Source organism: Canis lupus, chromosome 6 (assembly GCF_003254725.2).
Source record: "Canis lupus dingo isolate Sandy chromosome 6, ASM325472v2, whole genome shotgun sequence".
Taxonomy (NCBI): domain Eukaryota; kingdom Metazoa; phylum Chordata; class Mammalia; order Carnivora; family Canidae; genus Canis; species Canis lupus.
The window spans coordinates 38,251,603-38,275,122 of record NC_064248.1 but is presented as its reverse complement, the minus strand read 5'-3'; the positions used below and the strand labels follow the sequence as shown (position 1 = coordinate 38,275,122).

General features: G+C 58.3%; 1 protein-coding gene and 2 long non-coding RNA genes across 5 annotated transcripts; 1 reads left to right on the top strand and 2 right to left on the bottom strand.

The window, feature by feature from the left end:
- Positions 1 to 323: 323 nt before the first annotated feature.
- LOC118354943 (uncharacterized) lies at positions 324 to 6,277 on the bottom strand. The gene is made up of 3 exons (XR_004816432.2): positions 5,629 to 6,277; positions 2,125 to 5,068; positions 324 to 1,390 (listed from the first exon to the last, which is right to left on the bottom strand). It is a non-coding gene; the product is annotated as an uncharacterized LOC118354943 (long non-coding RNA).
- Positions 6,278 to 11,642: 5,365 nt separating this feature from the next.
- LOC112640517 (uncharacterized) lies at positions 11,643 to 18,510 on the bottom strand. The gene is made up of 3 exons (XR_004816431.2): positions 18,140 to 18,510; positions 16,925 to 16,988; positions 11,643 to 14,642 (listed from the first exon to the last, which is right to left on the bottom strand). It is a non-coding gene; the product is annotated as an uncharacterized LOC112640517 (long non-coding RNA).
- Positions 17,301 to 21,618, top strand: PRSS22 (serine protease 22). Of its 3 annotated transcripts, none has more exons than XM_035717409.2 (6): positions 17,301 to 17,949; positions 18,506 to 18,532; positions 18,791 to 18,962; positions 19,051 to 19,404; positions 20,417 to 20,574; positions 21,135 to 21,274. In XM_035717409.2, exons 1-6 carry the CDS (start codon positions 17,868 to 17,870, stop codon positions 21,137 to 21,139), a joined length of 798 nt encoding a protein of 265 aa, XP_035573302.1. In that variant the 5' UTR covers positions 17,301 to 17,867; the 3' UTR covers positions 21,140 to 21,274. The 3 variants fall into 3 exon arrangements, with proteins under 3 accessions (XP_035573302.1, XP_048967444.1, XP_025272658.1); XM_025416873.3 differs by having other exon boundaries at positions 17,322 to 17,949; positions 19,051 to 19,328; positions 21,135 to 21,618; XM_049111487.1 differs by lacking the exon at positions 18,506 to 18,532 and having other exon boundaries at positions 17,313 to 17,949; positions 19,051 to 19,328; positions 21,135 to 21,618.
- Positions 21,619 to 23,520: the final 1,902 nt, after the last annotated feature.

Sequence of the window (23,520 nt, the reverse complement as noted above, 5' to 3'; positions counted from 1 at the left end):
CATGAATAAATAAATAAAATATTTTTAAAAAATAAAGGGAAAAACGTCTAAACTGTGGAAAGTGTTTCCAAATGAGAACCAATCTGACTAATAGGCTTTGCTGAGAAGTAGATGCAAATAGAAGCCGCGGCGGGAGGGGCCAGAGCTCGCTCGGGGTCAGCAGGTGGAGCAGGAATGCGGTCTGGCGGGCGCAGCTCCTCCTCCCGGTGGCGGGCGGGCTGCCGGCGGCTCAGCGGGGCTCGGCTTCGGCTCTTCCCCCTGACTTGGTGACTTCACCGTGGCCAGGATGTTACAAGAGGAAAATCCTAAATACAGGAGAAGCATTAAAGTGTTAATGGGCTACGTTACATGTATAGTTGCAAACACAAGAAACCAAACAAAATAAAAACTAGTCTGGCAAGGAGAATTCAGTAGTATGATAATGATGAAAACGTTTTAACTTTTGTAACAACAGCAGCAGCCACATCCTCCAACTCCCAAAAGAAAAGGCAGCAGAAAGTTCAGCAGACAAGCTGGGAGCGTGTCTGTCATTAGATGGATTTCCTTCAAAAGCAGGCGGACGGGAAACCGGCCTTGATTCATGGAACAGGAGGGATGTTCAGGGGACCTTTGGTGAGCTGGTGGGACCCGGTCCATGGAAGCTTTCTGTGATGCTCCAGTTGAAGGAAGAGAGGCAGGTGCTGACGGTGGTGGTGACGGTGGTCCTGCTCACGCCCAGGACGCTCTGCCTCTCCCAGCAGTGCGCCACCTTCCCAAGTCCCCAGGATGAGTCATGCTCCAGGACTGTGGCCGCCAGCTAGAATCTCTCCCCTAAGGAACCTGGTGGGAGGGCCAGAGCTCCTTTTCTGCCCCATTCAGATAAACCGTCCCAGGAGAGGACATAAAGTGGCCCGTGTGTCCTGGCCCTGGGATGGGTCCAGGCAGGTCAGCTGGCCTCCACGTGGCCACAGGATAGAGTTTGTTAACAGAAAGGAGGAAGAGGGAAAGATGTTGATGAGTAAGAAGCACACTCTCAGTAAGCGGGAGACATTAAAATAAAGACATTTTTGGAAAAAAAAAAAAAGACATTTTCAGGCACATCTCGGTAGCCCCCACACACTGTTCTTGGGAAGCCCGGACGAAGGATGTGCCCTTCGGGAGGAGTGCACCAAGCAGTGGGGAAATGTGGGCCGAGGAACACAGAGCCGAATCACAGAAGAGTGGTGAGGGGAACCTCTAGGATGCCGGAGAAGGGGTGTGCCGGGGTGACCGCTGTGCCCCACGCAGAGGGCAGGCAGGCCTCACAGGGACACCGGGACACAAGCAACAGGCAGGCCGACATCGTTACCATCGTGCCCTCTGTCACTGCAGTCTTTTCTCACTGATGAGCCTACCGGAGGATGTGCTCCACCTGGAAACGGAGGCAGAGGAAGACATGGGACCCGGGCAGGGTGTACAAGCCGAGAGAAAGGCAAACGGGATTCCAAGGATGACAGTGAAGGGATGTCCCAGACAGGAGGAAGACGGGCATCCCAAGGAGGGATGCAGCCAACAAGGAGAAGTGGGGACTTAGTCGCTAATGGGATTGACCTTGCAGGGCTTTGGAAAGTGAAGGTAGGTGCAAACAAAAATGAACACCCCCAACAAAAGCAGTCATTAACTTCAGGGGGCGGGGGTCAAGTTAAGAGAGGAAGCAGACCTAAGAAGTAGGCTGCGAGGCCCACCCAGGGCCCCCAAAGCCTCATTCCATGCTGCCATCAGCCCACCTCGAGCTCCAGGATCTTGTCAACTAAACCAAATTCAGGTGCGGTGGAGCCTTCAGGGATGCGGCTGCTCCCACTCTGAGGACCTGCGAACCTGAGTTCACCTGGCACCCAACACCCCTGGCGAGCCAGGGGCAGCACAACCGTCGTCCACCAGCACACATAGCAGTCGCTGGTCGACGTCTGAAATCCAGCGGGCATGTGCTGCTCCCTTCTCCGCCAGGGAGCAGGGAGTGTGGCTTGTCCGGAGTCCCTGGCAGTGGTGCTCCGTGACCCTCCGTGCCACCCTCCAGGCCGTGGGCTCCAGTTTCCGAATCATCCGTCCTCCTTAGGAATGGTCCCTGTCCATAGTGGAATAGCTTCCTCTGCTAACCTTTCTTACCTGTAGAAAGTGAGGAATCGGGGCACCTGGATGGCCGCGTCAGTTGGGCGTTTGTACATCTGCCTTCAGCTCAGGTCATGATCCGTGAGCCCTGGGATGGAGCCACGTGTTGGGCTCCCTGCTCAGCGGGGAAGACTGCTTCTCTGTCTCCCTCTGCCTGCCCACCCTGCTTGTGCGCTCTTTTTCTCTAAAATAATACATAAAATCTTTTTTTTTAAACTGTGCACCAAAAAAAAAAACTGTACCTGTAATTTATCTCTCACCCAAATAAGACTTAAAACCAATAATTAGTTTTTTATTTTTTTAAAAAAAGTATATTTATTTATTTTTGAGAGAGCATGGGAGAGGGACAGAAGGAGAAGCAGACTCCCCCGCTGAGCCAGGAGCCAGACATGGGGCTCGATCCCAGGACCCCTGGATCATGACCTGAGCTGAAGGCAGACGCTTACCAGACTGAGCCACTTGGGCACCCCAACCGTTAGTTTTTAAAAGCCACTTGAGGACATTGGCCAGTCTGACCTTTGGCATTTGTTGTCCTTGTTAGGTCTTGGTTGACTGAAACACCGAATACAAAATACGCTCCGCTTGTCTCTCACAATGCTTGGGATCGTTCTCAGGCCATTCTGCCCTTCTGCACTCTGATACGTGGTGCTCAGATGCCGCCACAGAACCGTTATTCTGAGCAGGCAGGCATCCAACGAATCACAGCATGTCAACAAAAGACCAAAGCCTCAATGGTCAAATGTGGTCTTTTAAGAGCTTGTGGGATTTTCTTCAGGAGGGGGGGTGTTGTTGAGAAAGTCTAATAAGGGAAATGGCACACAACTGGGTGAGCAGAAAAGTTGCTGTCAGGACGAGGCCAGACATCCTGTGACCTGTCATCTGTGTCCACCACATGATTGTCAGGATTTTCTCAGAATCCATAAACAAGGGCATCGTTTTCTTTGTTATCTCTACAAAACCTACTCAGGGACAGAACAACCAGACCTGCTGATCTGCTAATGAATTTGCCTCGAAAAATGTGTAAAATAGATTCACCTTTGCTAGACCGTATCGTCTGTTTACCCTTTCTCTTTTTATAAATATTTATTTATCTACTTATTTATTCTTCCAGCTTCATTGAAGTATAATTAGCAAATAAGAATTGCATATATTTACAGTGTACAACGTGGCTTCGTATATGTATACATTGTGACATGATTACCACAATTAAGCTAATTAACACATCCATCACCACCTGTAGTAACTTTGTGTGTTGTGAGAACACTTGAGGTGTATGTAATCTCTTAGCAAACTTCAAGTACACAATGCACTATTATTAACTACGGTGAAGGAGCTCTATATTAGATCCCTAGAACTTATTAATCTTATAACCAGAAGCTTGTACTCTTTAACCAACGTCTCCCCATTTCCCCCACCCCATAGCCCCAGCAACTACCACTATGCTCCTGTGACCTTTTCAGATTTCACATATAAGTGAGGTCATACAGTCTTTCTGTATCTGTGATCTTTCTGTATAAAGTGTGTATATCCTAACAAATACACACAAATGCATCTTATTTCAATGCCACTTCAAATCAGTGGGGAATGAAATGATTATCCCGTAAACACCATTGAAAAAAAAATCAGCGAATATACAATATCTCTGTACTTTCCATCATTCACAAAAATGGTTTTAAACCCTAAGGTACAAATACATTGGAAAAAATATAGAAGTGTTTAGAACCCTGGAATGCACAAACCGAATGCCAATGCCATAAAGATGAAAATATTTAAATGTAGGGGATCCTGGGTGGCTCAGCATTTTAGTGCCTGCCTTCAGCCCAGGGCGTGATCCTGGAGTCCCAGGATTGAGTCCCGCATCAGGCTCCCTCCATGGAGCCTGCTTCTCCCTCTGCTTCTGTGTGTGTGTGTGTGTGCGTGTGTCTCTCATGAATAAATAAATAAAATCTTAAAAAAAATAATATTTAAATGTAAATGCTATTCAAAGTTTTATTTTTTGAATTTGTCCTATGGAATGATATTGAGTCATACATTCAACTAGACAACAAATTTGGGTAAAATTTTTTAAAAAGTGTGTAAATGAGAGATAGAGAGTATCTGTGTGTTAGATGAGAGTTTGGGGCATAAGGGGAGGGGTACCAGATATGGAGTCAGGAGCCTTCAGCCATACTGTGTGCAGTCTTCCTTTCTGGTGGGAGCACAGAAGGAAGGTGGGATATACATCTGAAAAGTTAAGTGTCACTGCAGACGTGGAGTTCATGTCTGGAGAATAATGGGGAACACATCCTGACCCCTCTCTGTCGGGACTGGCTCCTTGACCCCATAGCCCACCTTCCTACTCAGCCTCAGCAGCCATCTTCCACACCCATGCCCACCTCACCCCCACCAGGCCCAGCCTCTCTGTTCTAGCCCAGTCTCCTAGGCCCTCTACAAACACTGGCCTTTGCCAGGGCAAGTTTGTCAGCCCAGGAGCTCCACCCTCTTCCTTCTTTTGACAACTTCCCTCTGCCTACAAGCCCCACTTGTCCGGGCTGGGTGACAGCTTCCTTACCTCCTCCAGAAAGAATGAGTCACCCCTTGGCACTTTGATCTGTGTTTTTCAATGCACTTATCACACTCATAGTAATTATCTGTTTATTATTTCTTGCCCCATTAGTGAACTCCCTGGGGTCATGCATTGTGGCTCACCCTCATCTCTGCAGCCCTATACCTCCTCAGGTCCACCACAGTGAGTACTGAACAAAGTCCTGAATGCACAGGCAGGTCTCCTGGTGTCTGTTCATTTCCTCTCCTCAGCGTGTCCTCCGTATGGGCCTGATTCTCATCCAAAAGCAAAGTTTGCATTATATCACCCCAATTCAAAATCCTTTCCTGGCTGACATTCACCAGGGAAACTCCTTCGAGTGTTGGCATTCAAGGCCTTGCCCATGTGCAGTGAAGGCTGTTAGGACAGTTAGAGAAAGGTCAGGTGAGAGTCACAGTCAGGGCCAGGGTTAGGCAAGCTGACCTTAAGTAAACTGACAGCCCAGGGTAGCACATAATTTCCTCTCTCCCTTCTTCAAACATACACTGAGCAGCATGGTCAGGACCTGCATTGGGCCTTAATAAAGATGAGGCTGATTCCGTTCCTATGCTGGTCCCAAAGAAGCCCGGACCCTTATTTTCTTGAATGTCCACCCTGGCCACTGTCTGACCCAAGTGATGTGCTGGGGACTGCTTAAGCAGCAGCTCTGGGGAGTGGGGTGGGGTGGGGTGATTGCCAGAATCCACCAATTTTTATAATGAAAATTGATAAGGGTCCCTGGATGGCTCCGTCAGTTAAGTGTCGGCCTTCGGCTCAGGTCATGATCTCTGGGATCCTGGGATCGAACCCCGCATCGGGCTTCCTGCTCAGCGAGGGGTCTGCTTCTCCTTCTGCCTCCTCTCCCACTCATGCTCACTCTCTCAAACAAATAAATAAAATCTTAAAAGAAAAAAAAAAGTTGATAAAAAGGAAACCACCTTTAGAATGCAGTCAGGACGCCAGCAGGAGGCGCTCTTAGCCCCGTTTCTCCGGAAGAGCCGCCCCAGCAGGGAGAGTCACACCTGGCAGGTGGACGCTCCTTTACTACCGCAGCGGGAGGAAGCTTTCCTCCTGTCGCGGCAACGGCACAGCCAATGGGAGACTGCCACAGCCCAGCCAATGAGAAGCCCCCGTACTTAGACCTCCCGGCTTCCTCCAATGGCCTGAGAGTTTACAACAGCAGGGTGCTCGCGGCCCCACCCACGGCCTAACCTGGCGGCGTGAGCGGCGGGAACCGTCGCGTCCTCGCTGCGCTCGAGCTGCCACCACGGGCACTGGCTGTAGGGTCGGAAGTCAGGTCCCCCGGCCCGCGGTGCGGACGCGACACGTACGGAAACGTCAACAACAGGTCGCAGTGAAGGCAGCACAAGGCTTAGGAAGAGCGGTTTTATTCGCTGTTTTTAAAGTGCTCAATCCCGAGAGGACGGAAGTGTTTTCAGTTACGGCTTTTAAAGACCCTGAACAGGGGGCGGCCAGCTCAGCGGACGCTGCGTGTCTCGGGGGGCGCGCCCTCCTCTGCCTGCCGCCCCACGCGTGGCGGCGCCGCGCGCACACCCCCGCCCGGCAGCCTCTGCGGCCGGAAGTCGGCCGGCGGCTTCCCGGCACGCCCCGCGCGGTGGGCGCACTTCCGCCGGCGGTGTCCTGAGTCCCGCTGCGTCCGTGCGGAGGGCCGGGCGGGCCGAGGGGCCGCCTTCTCGCCCCGTGGCCGACCGCGCGGGGCATGGCCGCCGCCGGGCCGCGCTTTCTGCCGCTTTTCTTCCTTGCTGGCGGGTGGTGCTCCCCGCCGCCGGCCGCGCCCGCCTGCCGCTTGTCTCGCCCCGGGAGAGCCCGGTCTTGGAAGAGTTGAGGCGGGAGGAGGTGGGGTGCGGGCGGAGGCGTGGAGGTTCGGGGCCCCTGTGAGAGGGCTTCCGGATGCGGGCTTTATTAGGATTGGGGAGGCTCGGCTACACAGCTGAGGATTGTTAGGCACGTGGTTCGGGATCTGCGGTCCCGGTAAGGTGACGGTCTTGGCCTTGGAGCTGCAGTTGGAGCTTAATGCTACCTGTTGAAAGTTGTGCAGTTGGGGTTTTTTGCTTTTTTTTAAGATTTTTTATTTGAGAGGGAACACGAGCGAGGGGGTGGGGCAGAAGCAGGTCCCCCGTTGAGCAGGGAGCCCGACATGGGGCTCGATCCCAGGACCCAGAGATCATGACCCCAGCCAAAAGCAGATGCTTAATCCACTGAGCCACCCGGGCGCCCCGAGACTTGTGCGATTTTTAAATGGATTTTTGTGAAGTCAAGAGAGTCCGGTTGTTTGCAGCTTTTGTTTCCCTGGCCAGGTGTTCCTGGCATGATCAAGCCCCAAAATACAGTCACGTTACTTGCTTCACCCGTGTGAGTCACCAGTCACGGTCCTTGGTTAATTGTCCTCAAAGGAATCCTGTAAAGGGTTTGCTTCTGTGTAGGATGGGGGTCATATTTCGGGGTGGGGGGGAGTAGTGGGCTTGCCCCGAGAAGGCCACCTTTTCAGCTCGGTTAGCCTTCCAGAATTACAGCACCGCGGAGCTCATAAAAAGGACCGAGTCCTGAAAAACACCTCTTATTCTTACATAGGAAGAAGGAGCTGCCAAATTGAAACGAATAGATGCTTATTAATACCTCAGAAGCGGGATCCCTGGGTGGCGCAGCGGTTTGGCGCCTGCTTTGGCCCAGGGCGCGATCCTGGAGACCCGGGATCAAATCCCATATCGGGCTCCTGGTGCATGGAGCCTGCTTCTCCCTCTGCCTGTGTCTCTGCCTCTCTCTCTCTGTGTGACTATCATAAATAAATGAAAATTAAAAAAAAAAAATACCTCAGAAGCATTACTGCTCCCCAGCCAGCTGCAACCCACAGAATATTTAGGGGCCCATTGCATTTACTCTGGAGAGAGGTGTGTGCCTGTGATCCATGCCCTGTGGTCAGTGCTTCGGAAGTGAGAATGCTCCAGGCTTATCGAGATCTTGCAATGGCCCTGGGGCGTCTGACTCCTGGCCCTATGCTTCCCCACTGCTCCCTGCTCCCGTCTGAGCTCATTTCTTCATCTGTACAGTGGGGAGGACGATGCTTTGAGCAGAATAAGGAGGAAGCGAGGCCACGTGTTGAGTATGGCAGCCAGCCGTTGTTGGAACCAAAGTCCGCACGGTCCTGGAGCTGCGACAGGCGTCACCGGCCAGGGCTGCTCTGCGTATTATGCATCTAGAACAGATGGAGGGCCCAGAGTTAGCAAGTTAGGGAGGACTTGGAGGGTTAACCAGGTTGGGAGCCCGCTGGAGAAGTGGACAGGAAATTAATGCCTTCAGCTCAGTCTTCCTTCCTCCCTTTGCCACACTGCTCCCCACCCCTGCCCCCCAGGACAGGTGCAGCAGCAACATGAAACAAACTCAACCGGTTTTAAGCAGATTTAAACAATCAGAACAGGCTCAGGAGGCTTAGAGGCCCCTGCCTCAACAGGCAGTAACTTTTTTTTTTTTTTTTTTTTTAAAGATTTCTTTGAGAGAGAGGACAGAGGGAAAGAGAGTCCTCACGCCAGGGAGCCTGACCTGGGGTTCATCCCAGGACCTGAGCCAAAATCAGGAGTTGGCTTTGCAACAGGCTGAGCCACCTAGACACCTCCAGGCATGAATTTTTCAATTGTTTGAGTTTGGGACGGTCTCGGGGAGGCCTGGAGTACCTGGGCATTTGGGGCAATTGGGGGCCTTAGGGATGTGGCTATTTACCAATCCGTAGCGGACATCCAGTTGGGGCCCTGTCAGAGCATCCCCGCTGAAAATCTGCCTGTTTAGGGAGCATGGGGCTTCAGTCCAGGCCCTGGCATGTGAACGACAGGATCTCCTCTGAGAGCTGGGGTCTCCCAGTGAAGCCTCGGCTTCCCGGGGCCCCTGGACATTTGAGTGGCACCTGTATGGAACTTTGCTAGGTGTGCAGGTCTGCCCATCTTAGACTTGGGGAAATCTTTCCCCTTCCCTGTTCCTAGCTGACACATTTCCTGTCTGCTCGCTCTCCACACCAGTGCTCCCCTCTTTCGCAACACCTTACTGGTGAATTCAGCCCTGACACCGCATCATTAGCAACTGGGGAGCTAGTGCTTCATTCCTTAAGGGCAAGGAAGACAACCTTCAAACTGCCAGGACACGAGGAAAAATATTTGTATTTGTATTTGGTAAAGGGAAAAAATAGAAATCACTACACAACTCTAGAAAAGTCTTTTTAGAAAAGAAAGTAGTTTGACAATACATATCAAATAAGTTTATAGCCTAGTGATTTCCCTACTAGGGATATAACTTCAGGAACTAATCAGAGAATTTTTTTAGGGGCACCTAGGTGGCTCAGTGGTTGAGCCATCGGGAAACTGCCCAATATGTTACATTTTAAAAGCAGATTGAAAAAACAAAAAATAAAAAATAAAAAAAATAAAAGCAGATTGAGGGCAGCCCGGGTAGCTCAGTGGTTTAGCGTCTGCCTTCGGCCCAGGGCCTGATCTGGAGACCCGAGATTGAGTCCCACATTGGGCTCCCTGTGTGGGGCCTGCTTCTCCCTCTGCTTCTATCTCTCTCTCTGTGTAATAAATAAATAAAATCTTAAAAATAATAATAATAAAATAATAATAATAATAAAATAATAATAAAAATAATTAAAAAATAATAATAAAAATAATAAAAGCAGATTGAAATAATATAAAAGGGAAAAATGGAATTTGTAGCTTACTTTATTAAATACAAATTTGTAAGCTGTTTCTTTAATCAGTTGATTCCATAAAATTGCCATTATGTGCCAGGCACTGAGGGGTATACTAGTAAGATCTTAAAAATGTAGTTTTCAAGGGGTCCTTGGCTGGCTCAGTCCATAGAGCATCTGACTATTGATCTCAGGGCTGTGGGTTCAAGCCCCACACTGGGTAGAGAGATTATTTTTTTTAATTATTCTTTTTTTTAAATTTTTTAAAAACGTAATTTTCAAAAAGGTAAAGGCATGACTTCCAAATAAATATAAAATGGGGATGTGTCAAAAATTTTAACTCATTAATGAATGAGGAAACCAAGAGGTTGTCAAAAGTGGTTTAAAGGGGAATCTGAAGGGCAGCCCAGGTGGCTCAGCGGTTTGGCGCTGCCTTCAGCCCAGAGCCTGATCCTGGGGACCCGGGATCAAGTCCCACGTCGGGCTCCCTGCATGGAGCCTGCTTCTCCCTCTGCCTGTGTCTCTGCCTCTCTCTCTCTCTCTTTGGGTCTCTCATGAATAAATAAATAAAATCTTAAAAAAAAGAAAAAAATAAAGGGGAATCCAAAGAAAAGACATCTATAGGAAGTCAGGAGTGTGCTAATTGGATGCAAAACTGGTCAGTATGCTACAGAGCAAGAAAACTGTAATGTTCAGAATCCTCTTTTTCACAGGATGGAGGGGGCAGACGGGGTAAAACAGCCTAGTTGAAGGCCACTGTACAGAGACCCTCCTAGAATCAATGCTTCCGGAGAACCCGCTCTCTGAGCTCTGCTCTCCGCTGGAAGCATGGCCATCACCGTTGCATGTCTCAAAGTCTCCTGCGGTTTTTCCCAACAAACTAGAGAAGTTCCTGGCCTGGTGGAACTATCCTTCAATCTAGTTGATAAACATACAATAACTTTTTTGAGATTTATTTATTTGTTTATTTATTGAGAGAGAGAGAGAGGCAGGCAGGCAGAGACACAGGCAGAGGGAAAAGCAGGCCCCACGCAGGGAGCCCGACATGGGACTCGATCCCGGGTCTCCAGGATCACGCCCTGGGTTGAAGGCGGCGCTAAACTGCTGCGCCACCAGGGCTGCCCAACATACAGTAACTTTAATAAATGTATAAGCTGACCGTTTTTTCACCAAAAGGTAAAATGACTTTTCTGAGGTCATCTCAGATTTTATTTATCAGTTAAGGAGGGACCCAGTAAGATTTTACATATAACCTGTTCTTTTTTTTTTTTAAGATTTTATTTATTTATTCATGAGAGACACAGGCAGAGGGAGAAGCAGGCGCCCCGCAAGGAGCCGGAGGCGGGACTAGATCCCGGGATCACGCCCTGAACCAAAGGCAGAGACGGTCAACTGCTGAGCCACTCAGGTGCCCCCATACAACCTGTTCAAAAGAGAGTGCAAAGCACCACACATTTATACTCAGGCAAGGATTGCTGGAATGAATTTGTCAACTGATGGAAACCGGCAGAGCTGTCAAGACACCGGGAACAACTGGTTGCATTGGTGGGATGTAACTTATTTTTCTAGAGACAAGAAATATTTGCATTGGGGGACACCTGGGTGGCTTAGTGGTTGAGCGTCTGCCTTCAGCCCAGGGCGTGACTCCAGGGTCCTGGGATCGAGTCCCACATCAGGCTCCCAGCATGAAGCCTGCTTCTCCCTCAGCCTGTGTCTCTGCCTCTCTCTCTCTCTCTCTCATAAATAAATAAATAAAAATCTTTAAAAAAAAAAAAAGAATTATTTGCATTACTGTCATTTTTCTGCCAATTAAGTTTTGTCCCTACAGAGCTGTAAATAGCCTAATCAGACAGAAAGGCACACACCCCATGGGATCCGATCATCTCTGGGGACACCAGCGCTGCCACCAGGGACCTCTTGTTACCGTGTTTGCCCAGAGCACATCTGTACTTGTGCCCACGGTGCTGAGTAGAAGAGTCACAGACGGGAAGCCGTAAAAGGTGCCGCCTATGAAGATGGGGTTAGGGCCTTCCAGGTGGAGGAGCACATGCGGAGGTCCCGGAGGGCAGAGGGCTTCGAGAACGGGTGGGGGGTTGGGGGGGACCACGCATCCTCCTGTGCTTGGACCCTGGAGCAGCCGAGCCAGGAAGGGGCAGCAGGGAATGTGGGGCCTGAGAGGAGTCGAGCCCCTTCCAAGCACACTGCCCCCCCCCTGCCCCCCCGCCCCGTACATTGTCACAGGAGGAAGCATCCTGATGGAACTTGGTCGAACTCCCCTGGTTGCCGTTGGCCGGTCCCGGCACAGCTGTTGAGCTGAGAGCCCAGGAGAAGGACTTGGAGGCCCCGCTCGTGGCTGGAGCCCCTGCGCCCCGCTGAAGGATCCTGTTGCCAGTACTGGGGGGGGGAGTACCTGGGGCACTTGCCTGCACCCCAGTGGCAGGCCCCACAGACCCGTGGCTGCTCAGGCCCTTGTGGTTCCTGTGACTGATGGCAAGATGCACCCCAGCAACAGCCATCAGGAAACTGCAAAAACAACCCCGATTTTATTACTCACAAGTGCTGTAGGGGACACGGTATGCCCAAGGGCCACCCAGTGAGGTCGCAGGGAGGCGGGAGGAGTGCCGGCCTGGGCTCTGCCTCTATTAGGGTCCAGGGAAGGCTGGGCTCTCTTAGCCTCACTCTTTACTGGTGAGTTTAAGCAGCGGGAATTAGGGCATGGGAAAGGGGGAGTAGGGTCCTTGGAGGGTCCAGGTCTCTAGCTCAGCCAGGGCTTTCGGCAAGGGACCAGCCTGGCCCCTTGTCCAGTTGTTAACTAGTAGCTTGTCGAGCGGCTGGCGGTTATGTTTATTCCAGAAGGACGTGTGGACGCCTCTGATCTGTGAGGCTCGGTGTCAGGACTCCTGCTACCCCCTGCCTGACTCAGCTTCTAAATCCCCTGGAATTTCCCAGGGGGCAGGGGTGTCTTGTTTGAGGAGGCAACTCTAGGACAGCTCCAGGACAGAGGCCGGTCACCAGCAAGACCAAGCCTCCAGGGGACAGGAAGGGGCTGGAATTCATCATCATCACGCCCACAGGATGAGGCCTCCATGGAAATCCCTGAAGTATGGGGTTCAGGGAGCTTCCAGATTGGTGCTGGGAACACGGCACATCCCAACTCCGCGACACGGTAGCTCCTGCGTTCGGGTCCTCCCTGACCTTGCCCGTGTGCCCCTTCATCCAGCTCTTCACCTGTACCCTTTATTATAAAATAAATTGATAAACATCAGCATGGCTTGAGTTCCGTGAGCCATTCTATTCTAACAAATAATTGAACCTGAGGAGGGGGTCCTGGGAACCCCGGACTTGTAGCCAAGTCAGAAGTCTGGGTGACCTGAGGACCCACTCTCTGGGATTGGCACCTGAAGTTGGTGGGGGGGATCCTATGAGGCTGAGCTTTCACCCTGTGGGGTCTGTGCCAAGTCCTGTTGGCGTCCACAGAAAATTGGAGAACTGCTCGGTGAGCAAAATCCCATACGTGTGGTGTCAAAGTATTGTGTACACAGAGAAGTGTTTTCTTTGCAGTTGGGTATGGGTGAGGAGACCCGATGAGTCAGGGGTGACTCGCCTTAGGCCTGGAGCACTTGGGTAGATGGAAATGCCATTTTCTGAGATGGGGGGTTGAAGGCGTCAGAGTTCGAGGGGATGTCAAGGTCCCCTAGTTGAAGATGCCTGTTTGGCGTCCAAGTTCTCAGCACCCAGATGGGCTGTGATCGTGGAAGTGGGCGCCTCCCCCGACTCCAGCATGGACGGGTGCCCCAGAACCGTCCGTCCCAGCTGGAGAAACCCCGCTGACTTCACCCAGAAGCCATCTGTGAGCAGCAACCAGCAGTGACCCAGTGCCCTGCAGGGGTGAGGGGGAGGAGGAACGTGGTTGGAGGTGGCTCTCCACCCTGCAGAGGAGGTTGGGGCTGGTTTTCCACGCTCCCCCTTGCAGGCATGACTACGCAGGTCACCGGGGGGCTAGGTCACTTCTCAGGAGGGCGCCCTGAAGGAAAGCGGGGGCCTGCAGCTCCCAGCTCTGAGGGCTCCCCGCGGGGCCCTGGACCGGGGCCCTCATTGTGCGCCTGCCCGCAGGCAGGCTGCTCCCGTGCAACGTTCACTTCCCTGCCGTGAGCCCTTGGCTGACTTCTGACCTCAAGACTGAGGTCCTTCCCTCTCTCCTGGGTCTGTGAGTCAGCGGCATGTTACCAAGCTGGCGCTGGGTCCCCAGCGAGTTGGCACGGCCAGCTTGCCCATTGCCCTCTGCCCTTGTTCCCCGCTGGCTCCTCTGGGCCCGGCCCTGTCCGGCCTAGGGCTCACCCCTCCTGGTCGTGGACAAGCGATTTTATGTATTTATTCATGAGAGACAGAGACAGAGGCAGAGACACAGGCAGAGGGAGAAGCAGGCTCCCTGTGGGGAGCCCAACGTGAGACTCGATCCCAGGACCCCGGGATCACGACCTGAGCCAAGGCAGATGCTCAACTGCTGAGCCCCCCAGGTGCCCCCAAGAGTCACATAATTAATACCTGGACCCTGGAAGTCCCACATTCTAAGAGGCAGCTGGGGTTGCCACTTAGACAACCGGGACCGGGAACCCCAAGACCAGACAAAGGAAGGCCAAGGACTGGGGGTGCTCAGCCCCCATCTCACACGGGTGTCACAAGGATTGGCAGTAAGGTCAGGAAATCTTTGTTCCCCAGAAATTTAGGCGTGGGTGGGAGTGGGGCTGGAGAGCCAGAAGATGGGGAAGGGGTTGGGGGAGCCCCGAGCACCCTGGCGCCGCACCACGTGGAAGGGGGCGGTGCAGAGCTCTGCGGCCGGTCGGGGCAGAACCGAGGCCGGGGGTGCGGCCCGTGCGGGATGGGGGCCCTGAGCGGGACCTGGGACAGGGCTGGGGCCTCATGGACTCTGGAGGCAGGAGGCCCCGGGTGACAGGTGGGTTCCCAGGAGCGTGGCTCCACCAGGGGAGGTCATCCCTGCCAACGAGAGCCGCGGGCGGTGTCCACAGGGCCACCCGCCGAGACCATCGGCGCCCGCAGGACGTTGCCCACGGATGGGGCGGCCCCGCGTTGCTCAGTTGGTGGGCGGCTCCAGCCCAGGACACACAGGCGGGGACCAGCCCTCCTCACAGCTGGGTAAACTGAGGCCTGGCCTGGAGGAAGACGCTCTGCCCACCTGCCCCGGAGCGTCCGAGCTTCACAGTCACGAGGGGGCACGTCTGGTTTTTCTCCCCGTTGTTTCTGTTGCAGTAAAACAGACACGATTTACCCTGTTAAGCGCCGCTGGTGCGAACACTGCGCCCTCGGCTCCCCCGGACGTGCCCCGCGCCTGCCCTTGGGTCCTGCCTCCATCCTGCCCCCGTGGCTCGGCGACTCCAGCAACTCGGGGCCCTCCTGGGCTGCAACTCCGCACGGCCGCAATGTCCTCAGGCTCCCCCGCCCGGTGCCCCCCCTTTGCACGGCCGGCTGCTCCAGGCGGCTTGCGCGGCGGCCGCGCCCTGGGCCACCCTGTCACCCGCGCATGGTGGCACTTCGTAGTTGGGTGGACGGAGCAGACCGCCCTGCATGTCCCCACCCCGAGTGGCACGGCGCTGGGAGCCACTGCTCGGCCGGCAGCCTCAGCAGCCCGCACACCTCGCTGCAGTCACAGAGGTCCTGAGACGGCGCCAGGGCCACGCGGCCGCGGGGGTGGCCGGGTGGGCAGCCGTCCGTCCTTCCGTCCGTGTGGCACCCAGGCCGCCAGCTGCCGTCGCCCCATGATCTGCTGTTGACAGATGCGGAATCTGCGTGGTCCCCGCTCTGGGAGCTGAGGACCCGCGCCACCGTCTTCACTGGCTTTTCAGGACTTCTTGGCACCTGCCAGGTCCTGCCCCTTGCGGCCGCCTGCTGGGCCACCCCATCTTGGGGACGGCGACATCTCCGCACACATGCCCGCCCCTCGGGGCATCCGGGCAGCGACCCCGGGCCACGGCAGTCGGGGCCGCTCCTCGCAGCCTCTAGGCTCTGCCTGGTGGACTTGCCCATTCAGCAGAGCCCGCTGACCCCAGGGCGCTGGGCACCCACCTGCATGCCCAGCCTCTGGGCTCCCTACACTGCCTCTCCTCGTGGGGGGCCGCAGCTTGCAGCACCCCGGCCCCCAGGGTCTATGCCCTCCTCCCAGGCTTCCCCACGCGCCCTCCTCCCGTGACACGTCACTACCATCACCCACCCGCCTCCCAGTCCCTGGGAGATTCGTGCCGCCCCAGGATGGGACCTCTGTCCTACCCTCCCCCTGGCCCGGCGCCCGGCGCACAGCCTGCCATACAGCAGTTGCCCAACAAAAGCTTATCGAGGGAGCTGGGGCAGCCAACCACCTTAGCTGCAGGAAGGGAGTGGGTTGGGGGCGCCCGAGGCGAGCCGCGGAGCCCAGAGGTGCCCCAGGATCCCGAGCAGTGGGGGGAGCACCCACGGAAGCCGGCCCTCGCCTAGGCCTGGAGGGTGCGCTTCCCGGCCGGGGAATGGCGCCAGTGGGAGGTGTTCGGGGCTCCCGCACCCTCACATTGGCTTGTCTTGGGGTGTGATGGGGGCTCACCCTCAAGGCCTGATGCCAAGGCCTGGTTCTGGCTGCAGCTTAACCCCGCATTGTCCCCTGCCCTTCCGACTGACGCGGGGGCCAGTAAAACGCACCAGCAGTCCTCCCTGTACCGGCATCCCAGCCACCCAGGCCAACCTTCCAGCCACCCAGGCTCTCAGACTCTCAGCCTCCAGACCTCCCAGCCTCCCCACCTCCCAGCCTTCCAGGCTCTCAGGCTCCCAGCCTCCCAGCCTCCCAGCCTCCTAGCCTCTCAGGCTCCCAGCTTCTCAGGCTCCCAGCCTCCCAGCCTCCCAGCCTCCCAGCCTCCCAGTCTCGGGAAGGTGGCTCTGTAGACTCCTGCCGCCTGCCTGCAGACCCTGCAGCCTGGAGCCAGGCCCCCAAACAGGCTGTGTGCAGAGCATGTTGGCCATGCTGGGGAGCTGCCTAGTGGGGTGCCCTGAGGGTCTGCCTAGAGGCCCCCAGCCCCATGCCCCCTCTCTCCTGCCCCCCTTGCTCCAGCCTCTGCAGTGCCCCCTCCGCTTGCCCTCTGGGCCTCTGTGTCCAGGTCCTGCTTTTCTAGGCCAGAGTCAGGTGCCTCCTTGGGCCCCTGAGGCCCCCAGCCCCCCGACACCTGGGACCTTGAGCGAAAACCATCCACCCCTGGACCCAGATCCCTCAGGGTCTACTGAGTCCCGTCCAGTCACCTGCCTCCAGATTGGGGTTCAAATCCAGGCTCTGCCCCTCCCCCCAGCTCTGCCAGCTCCACCCCTCCCCCAGGTCCTTTCCAGCTCCACCCCTCAGCCCTGACCCCCTTTCCTCAGCAGCAGAATGGGAACAGGAGGGAGCCTGAGGCTGGGATGTCCGGATGCGGACACAAGGGACACTGCAAGTTGCTCTGTTGGTTTCTGGCCCCTTCCCAGCAGGAGGTTCGTTGCTCAAATGAACAAAAGCACAGAGATAAACCATATACCTCCGGTAGGATCGGTAGAGTCGGGTCTGTAGGGTCGGGTCCGGAGAAGAATTAGACTGCCCTCCTGCAGAGGGGTAGGGGCGTCATGAGAGCAGGGGTCTGAGTCAGGGAATAACCCGTGGGGACCCCCGGGTCACAAGGTCTCATCCCGCGTGCCCATACTGCCCACCCCGGCTCCCTGTGGAGCCCCACTGCCCTCTGACCCTCTGGCGGGCAGGGGCAGGGGCAGGGGGGGAGGTTGGAGGGGTAGGAGGGGGTGGGGCCCAGCCCTTCCCAGGCAGCCATGTCAGTGGCCACCTGGGCACCTGGCTGGCCCTGCCTGGGCTTCCCCGCAGTGCAGGTGAGGGGTGAGTTGTTCACCAAGTGACAGGACCCACAGGACAGGCGCCACTGGGGGCCTGATTCACAGCTTTCTGGGAAGTGGGTTAACGGGATCCCAGAGCCCGGGGCTTGGTCAGGTGTCCAGGCTGAGTCACGGTGGCCCCCGGACGAGGGAGCCGTTACTGAGCCTCTGGGCAGCCCCTGTGCCCCCAAGGCCCTGGGTCCGCATGCAGACCCCAGACCCTGACCTTCAGCTGGGGCAGACCCAGGTCCGGGCCTTCCCCTCCCCCCCCAAACTGGGACCTTTCCAGTTGAGTCCCGGTCCTGCTCCTCCAGGGGATGGGACCTGGGCCCCTGGTTTAGCCCTGAGTCCGCTGCTCCAGGGCAGAGGTGGGGGTCCCGGCTGGAGCCCTCAGTCCCCTTAGCGGCTCACTTCCTCCCGCAGTCCCACCCCTCCTGTGACCTACAGCCCCGGGTGGCAGGGACTGAGCCACTCACTCACTTGGGGGACTGGTCCAACGGCATTCCACCTCCAGGATAAAACCTGGGGGACCCAGGGAACTCTGCACACTCCCTCTCGGGCAGGCCTGCTCTCCCAGCTGTGCCTGCGCCCCCGCTGGCCATGATGGTTTCCAGAGGCCCCCCAGCCCCAGGTGGGGGCTGTCTCAGGATCGTCACCCCCTTGCTGCTTCTGGCTTCTGCAGGTGAGTCCTGACGACCTGCGGCCCGTCCCCGTCCATACCCAGCGCCTTCCCTTGGCCTCCCGCACCTGCCTGCCCCCGGCCCTCAGCCCTGTCCCCTCCGGCCCTGTCCCCTCCCCTTCTGCACTGGCTCGCTCCTCTCTGCCATGTCCAGTGGCTGCCAGCAGGGGACGACTCTGGGCAGAGGCCTGACCTTGTCCTTGTCCCTCCCAGCTCTTGGGTCCGCAGGCTTCCAGGCCTTGGGTGTGGGGTTGAGAGGGTCTCCCGGGCCGCAGCCTCAGGTCTGGGGGGAGCGCCCCAGAGGGTCGGGGTGGGCTCCCCGCCCCTGCCCTCGGTGCCAGGCACCCAGGAGCCAGTTCCTCCTCCAGCAGGCAGGTGGCACGGAGCGCGGGCACAGGCTGGACAGGAAGCTGGCGGGAGGGGAGGCCGCAGCTTCCAGCCTGACGTTTCCATCGCCCAGCCTGGGCTCCAGGAAATGCCCCACCCTGGACCTGGGGACCTGCCCCGGGCCCCGGGGGGCTCCCCTCCGCCGCCTGACCCTTCTTTGTCTCGCCCCCAGCCGCCCTCCGTGCTGCGGAGATCGCCAGTGAGTGGGGTCCTGCGCGGTGGGAGGGGGCGCTTGTGTCCTCTGTGGGGGGAGCAGGTCACAAGGGCGCCGAGCAGGCAGCGGCGGGGCCTGCAGGGCAGAGCAGGGACTGGGCGAGGGCCCGGGGCAGGGCAGCAGGGGGCGGAGGGCGCGGGAAGGCAGCGGGGGAGGGCAGAGGCCGGAGGAGGCCAGGAGGACACGGGGTGCCAGCAGGGCCAGAAGGCCCCGGGTGACAGAAATGGGCCCCTCCTCCGCCAGCACCCCCAGCCTGCGGGAAGCCCCAGCAGCTGAACCGGATCGTAGGTGGCGAAGACAGCACCGACGCCCAGTGGCCCTGGGTCGTGAGCCTCCAGAAGAACGGCACCCACCACTGTGCGGGCTCCCTGCTCAGCAGCCGCTGGGTGGTCACAGCTGCTCACTGCTTCAAGGGGTATGCTCGGCCTGACCCAGACCCCCCCCCCCCCCCCCCGCTCCCTCCCGGCCCAGGTCCTGGCTGACCCCCTTCCTCTTCCTGCCAGCAATCTGAACAAACCATCTGAGTATTCTGTGCTGCTGGGGGCCTGGCAGCTGGGGAACCCTGGCCCCAGGTCCCAGGAGGTGGGGATCGCCTGGGTGCTGTCCCACCCCGTGTACTCCTGGAGAGAGGGCTCCCGTGCCGACATCGCCCTGGTGCGCCTGGAGCACTCCGTCCGCTTCTCCGAGCGAATCCTGCCCATCTGCCTGCCCGACTCCTCCGTCCACCTCCTTCCGAACACGCGCTGCTGGATTGCGGGCTGGGGGAGCGTCCGCGATGGGGGTACAGCCTCTCCCCTCCCGGGTGCCCGGGGGTGGCTGGGGACGGAGAGTGGCCAACTCCCGGGGACACGGACATGGTGAGCAGCCAAGGGTAGCGGCCAGAGGCCTGGCACAAGGGAAAAGGCTGTCTTCTGATGACAGAGACAAAAGGAAAATGAGCCGCAGCGCAGAGGCGTGAGGTCACCAAGCCCCGCCGCACAGCCGTAGGCCCTTCCTAGTCAAGAGGGGTCCGTAGTGACGGTCTGGGGAGCTGCGGCCAGACCAACCCGCTGTTCAGTGATGTAGGGAGCACGTGTGGGGCCAGGCCGACTCGGAACAGGAAGACAGCCCTGGGACTCCCAAGTGGGAACAGGCACCTGCTGGTGGCTGCGTGCCGTGATTGCAGGCGAAATTTCCAGAAGGAACCGAGTCTCCATAACTGGAAAATACAATTGTCAGACCAAAGTCTGGAGGTTTGGAAAACACCATTTAGAGACACATGTCAGATAAAGCAAGAGGCAGGGCAGCAGAGCAGGTAGATAAGGGGCCACGCTAAGAGGGAAAAGGGTAAGAAAAATGGGACTTGAACCAGATTGTCCAAAAGAATGAAGAGAAATGACACCAGGTACCTGGGGTCCCACTGAGTCTGAGGGTGCAGGCAGCCTCCCCATAGTCATCCCCCGGGGCTCCTTCGAGAACTGGAATTGCAGGCTGGGGAGGGTGCACCGACCAGCCCCAGGGGCTGCCACCTGCTGGGTGCGGGGCCTCCTCAGCCCTGGTCACACCAACGCAGGTGATCAACTGAGCCCTATTCCAGGCCCGTGTGGGACAAAGTGGTCCCTGAGGCAGGACAAGCCGGGCCCAGTGGTTCGAACCATTTTGTGGGCCTCAGAAATCTCATTAAAGGTTCGGGGTCTTGGGGCGCATGCTCCTGTCTGGATTCAGTAGGTCCGGAGGTGGAGTCTTGGAATTTGGGGGGTTTCCACCGGTCTAGGAGAGCCGGACAGAGGTCCCTCCGCCTTTGGGAACTGCCCCTGTGGGGAGCGGATGGGTCCGTGAGGACAATAAGGAGAGGGCATCCCAAGTCCGACCCTCTGCTCCTGCCCCCAGTGCCCCTGGCCCATCCCCAGACCCTGCAGAAGCTGGAGGTCCCCATCATCGACTCGGAAATCTGCAGCCGCCTGTACTGGCGAGGAGCCGGCCAGGAAGCCATCACCGAGGACATGCTGTGCGCTGGCTACCTGGAGGGGCAGCGAGATGCCTGTCTGGTGAGTACCCCACCTTCTTCTCACCTTCGTCCCCCTGAGCTCCACCGCTGCCCACCCCCCCAAATCAGCTGGGACTGCAAGCCCCCCTAGATGCCTCCACTTGGCTCGGCCATCCATCCATTGGGCCACACACCAAACGTCCACTGAGCATCCTGGGTGTACCAGACCCCTCTCTGGGCCTTCTCTTGAGGGGGCTCCTCATCCTGGTCCCCAGCACCAGCTCCAGCACTGCGGTGGCGGACGGAAGGCGGGTGTAAGGTCAGCTCCTGGGCTTGGACGCTGTAGGTCCTGCTCACAATTCCTATCTGCTGCCCACGGGCACTGGGCCAGGGGCTGTGAGCGAGGAGGTCCCCCACGGAGAGCTCCTCGCCAGGGGGTATCCCCAAGGCCTGTCCCGCCCAGGCCCCGGGGGCCTGCTGGAGTTCCAGCACGTCTTCCTCCAGGAGAGAAATGCACCCGCCCACCTGCCCCCCAGGGAGCCACCTGCCACCTGCCCTATCGGTCCGGGCACTGTCCAGCCCTGGCCCATGTGGGCCCCTGACCTCCCCTCCTCCCCGCAGGGTGACTCCGGGGGCCCCCTCATGTGCCAGGTGGAGGGCACCTGGCTGCTGGCCGGCATCATCAGCTGGGGTGAGGGCTGTGCGGAGCGCGACCGGCCCGGCGTCTACATCAGCCTGGCGGCCCACCGCTCCTGGGTGACGAGGGTCGCACAGGGGGTGCAGCTCCGCGGGCACTCGCAGGGCAGGGGGTCCGCTGGGGGCTCCGCGCCCTAGGGACCTGGGGAGACTGGCGGCCCTCCCGCCGCCGGACGTGCGCCTTCTGCCTCCGGGGGGCGCCCGTGTGCCGCCGCCGCCGCCTCTGCTGCGAGGTCCCGGCCCCCATCCCGCCTGCGAGAGCGCGCGCGCGCGCGCGCGTGTGTGTGTGTGTGTGCGTGTGTGTGTGTGTGAAAGGGTGTATACGTGCTAATGATTTTTACTGTTATTTGTACCCCCGCCCGCATATCTTATTTATTCCTCCAATTTCAATAAATTATTTATTCCCCCCTTCCTGTTTCTCCAGGTTAGGGACACTGGGATTCGGGGGCACACTTGGGGTTAAAACGGGGGCGGGTGGGTATGAGTTTGTCTGGTGGCCCCGCCGGCGAGGTGTCCTGTGCACCTGCGGTTCAGCATTCCGCCCTGGCCCTGGCACTTCCTTCCTAGCCGCCCCCCCCCACCGGGAGGCCACCTAGAGGAGGCGGCAGGTGCAGCGGCCTGGGAGACCCGGCCTTGCCGGGGAGGGGGTGCGGGGGGGTGCGGGGCGGGCTGCAGGGCGGGTCCAGGCCCCAGAACCGGGCTAGCTAGGAGAAACCCGCCCCCACGAGAGCGCGGCGCCCCCTCCCTCCGCCCCCCCCTCGGAAGCAGGTGTCCTGATTGGGCCTGGGGCAGCCGGGGCCTCTGCTCCGGGAAGTGACTCAGGCTCCCTGCTGACTCTGAGTCGTCCTGTCCTGCCAAGGACGGGCCACGCCGCACGTGGGGATGGAGTCACCTGGCCTGCGTCCACAGCAGGTGGGAGACCCTGCCAGCTAACAGCCCCCTCCCCAGGACTGCCCTGCCCCCCCTGCGGACCTGCTCCACACAGCCCCCTATATATCCCAGCACCCCCCACGTCTGGGCCCCCTCCCAGTCCCCCATATCTGGGCCCCCTCCCAGCGCCCCCATGTCTGGGCCCCCTCCCAGGCCCCCACCTCTCCCAGCCCCGCTCGGGCTCCCTGCACGCGGCGGGCTGGGGCGCAGAGGGCGGCTGTGGTCGCCGCAGGGGTCCGCGGAGCTGCGGGAGGCTCCCGGGAGAGCCTGGCTCTGAAGGAAAGTCCGCGAAGCCGCCGGGCGGTCACGCCAAGCGCCGCTTGCAAATGTCCAGGGGAAATTGTCCGTGAAGTGAGTTTCCGAGAAGGCAGGAGGGACCGGCCCGGGGCCGCCGCGCCCCTCGGTGCCCCACGTCCGGGAGGTCCGCTCCCGAGGCTCGCACGCCCTCGTGTTCCGGCCGCATCAGCCCGCAGGCCCGGGGCGGTTTTACCAAAACACAGACAGCAAACTGTCTGGGCACCAGCCCCGGCCCCGCCCCGACCCAGGGCAGGCCCCGCCCCGGCCCCGACCCCGGCCCCGACCCCGACCCCGACACCGCCCTCCAGGCTCAGCCCGGGTTCTGCCCCTGCTTCTTCCCTTCACCCCTCCTCCCCGCCCCGACCCGCCTCCTCCCTCTGCCCTCCCCCCGACCCGCCTCCACCCCTCCTCCCCGCCCCGACCCCGACCCCGACCCCGACCCGACCCGACCCGCCTCCTCCCTCTGCCCTCCAGGCTCAGCCCGGGTTCTGCCCCTGCTTCTTCCCTTCACCCCTCCTCCTCCCCCTCCTCTCTTCTGTTTCTCCCCTGCAGTAAGCGGAGGATCCCCCTCCCACGTCATCCCCACGGAGGCCCCTGAGGGAGCACTATCCTACAAAGGTCGGCCGTCTGCTGCGGGGGCAGAAATCGCCCCACAAGCGGCAGGACACTCGGGGAGGGCAGGGCGGGTTCTCTCAGCCCTGCAGTCAGCCTCCAGCACCCCCCCCACCCCCCACCCCCCGCCGCGCACCCTCCTCCAGGGAGCACCTTCTCCAGGAAGCGCACATCCCCACACACAGCGCACCCTCCTCCAGGACCCCACCCCACCCCCCCGCCCCGCAGCGCACCCTCCTCCAGGAGCCCGAAGACAGGCTGGACCCAGAGTGGGAAAGCAGCGCCGGCCCCACCCCAGCGCCTGTGCAATGTCCCTCCCTAATCAGGGGCTGAGAGTGCGGGAGGTGCAAACGCAGGCAGCCTGGCCCGGGCACAGAGAAGCCCCTTAGCAGGCAGTTGGAGCTGGGCCCCAGAAATCACCCCAAATCTGGACCACTCCAGGCAGGGGGACCCACAGCTTTGCTCCACCGAC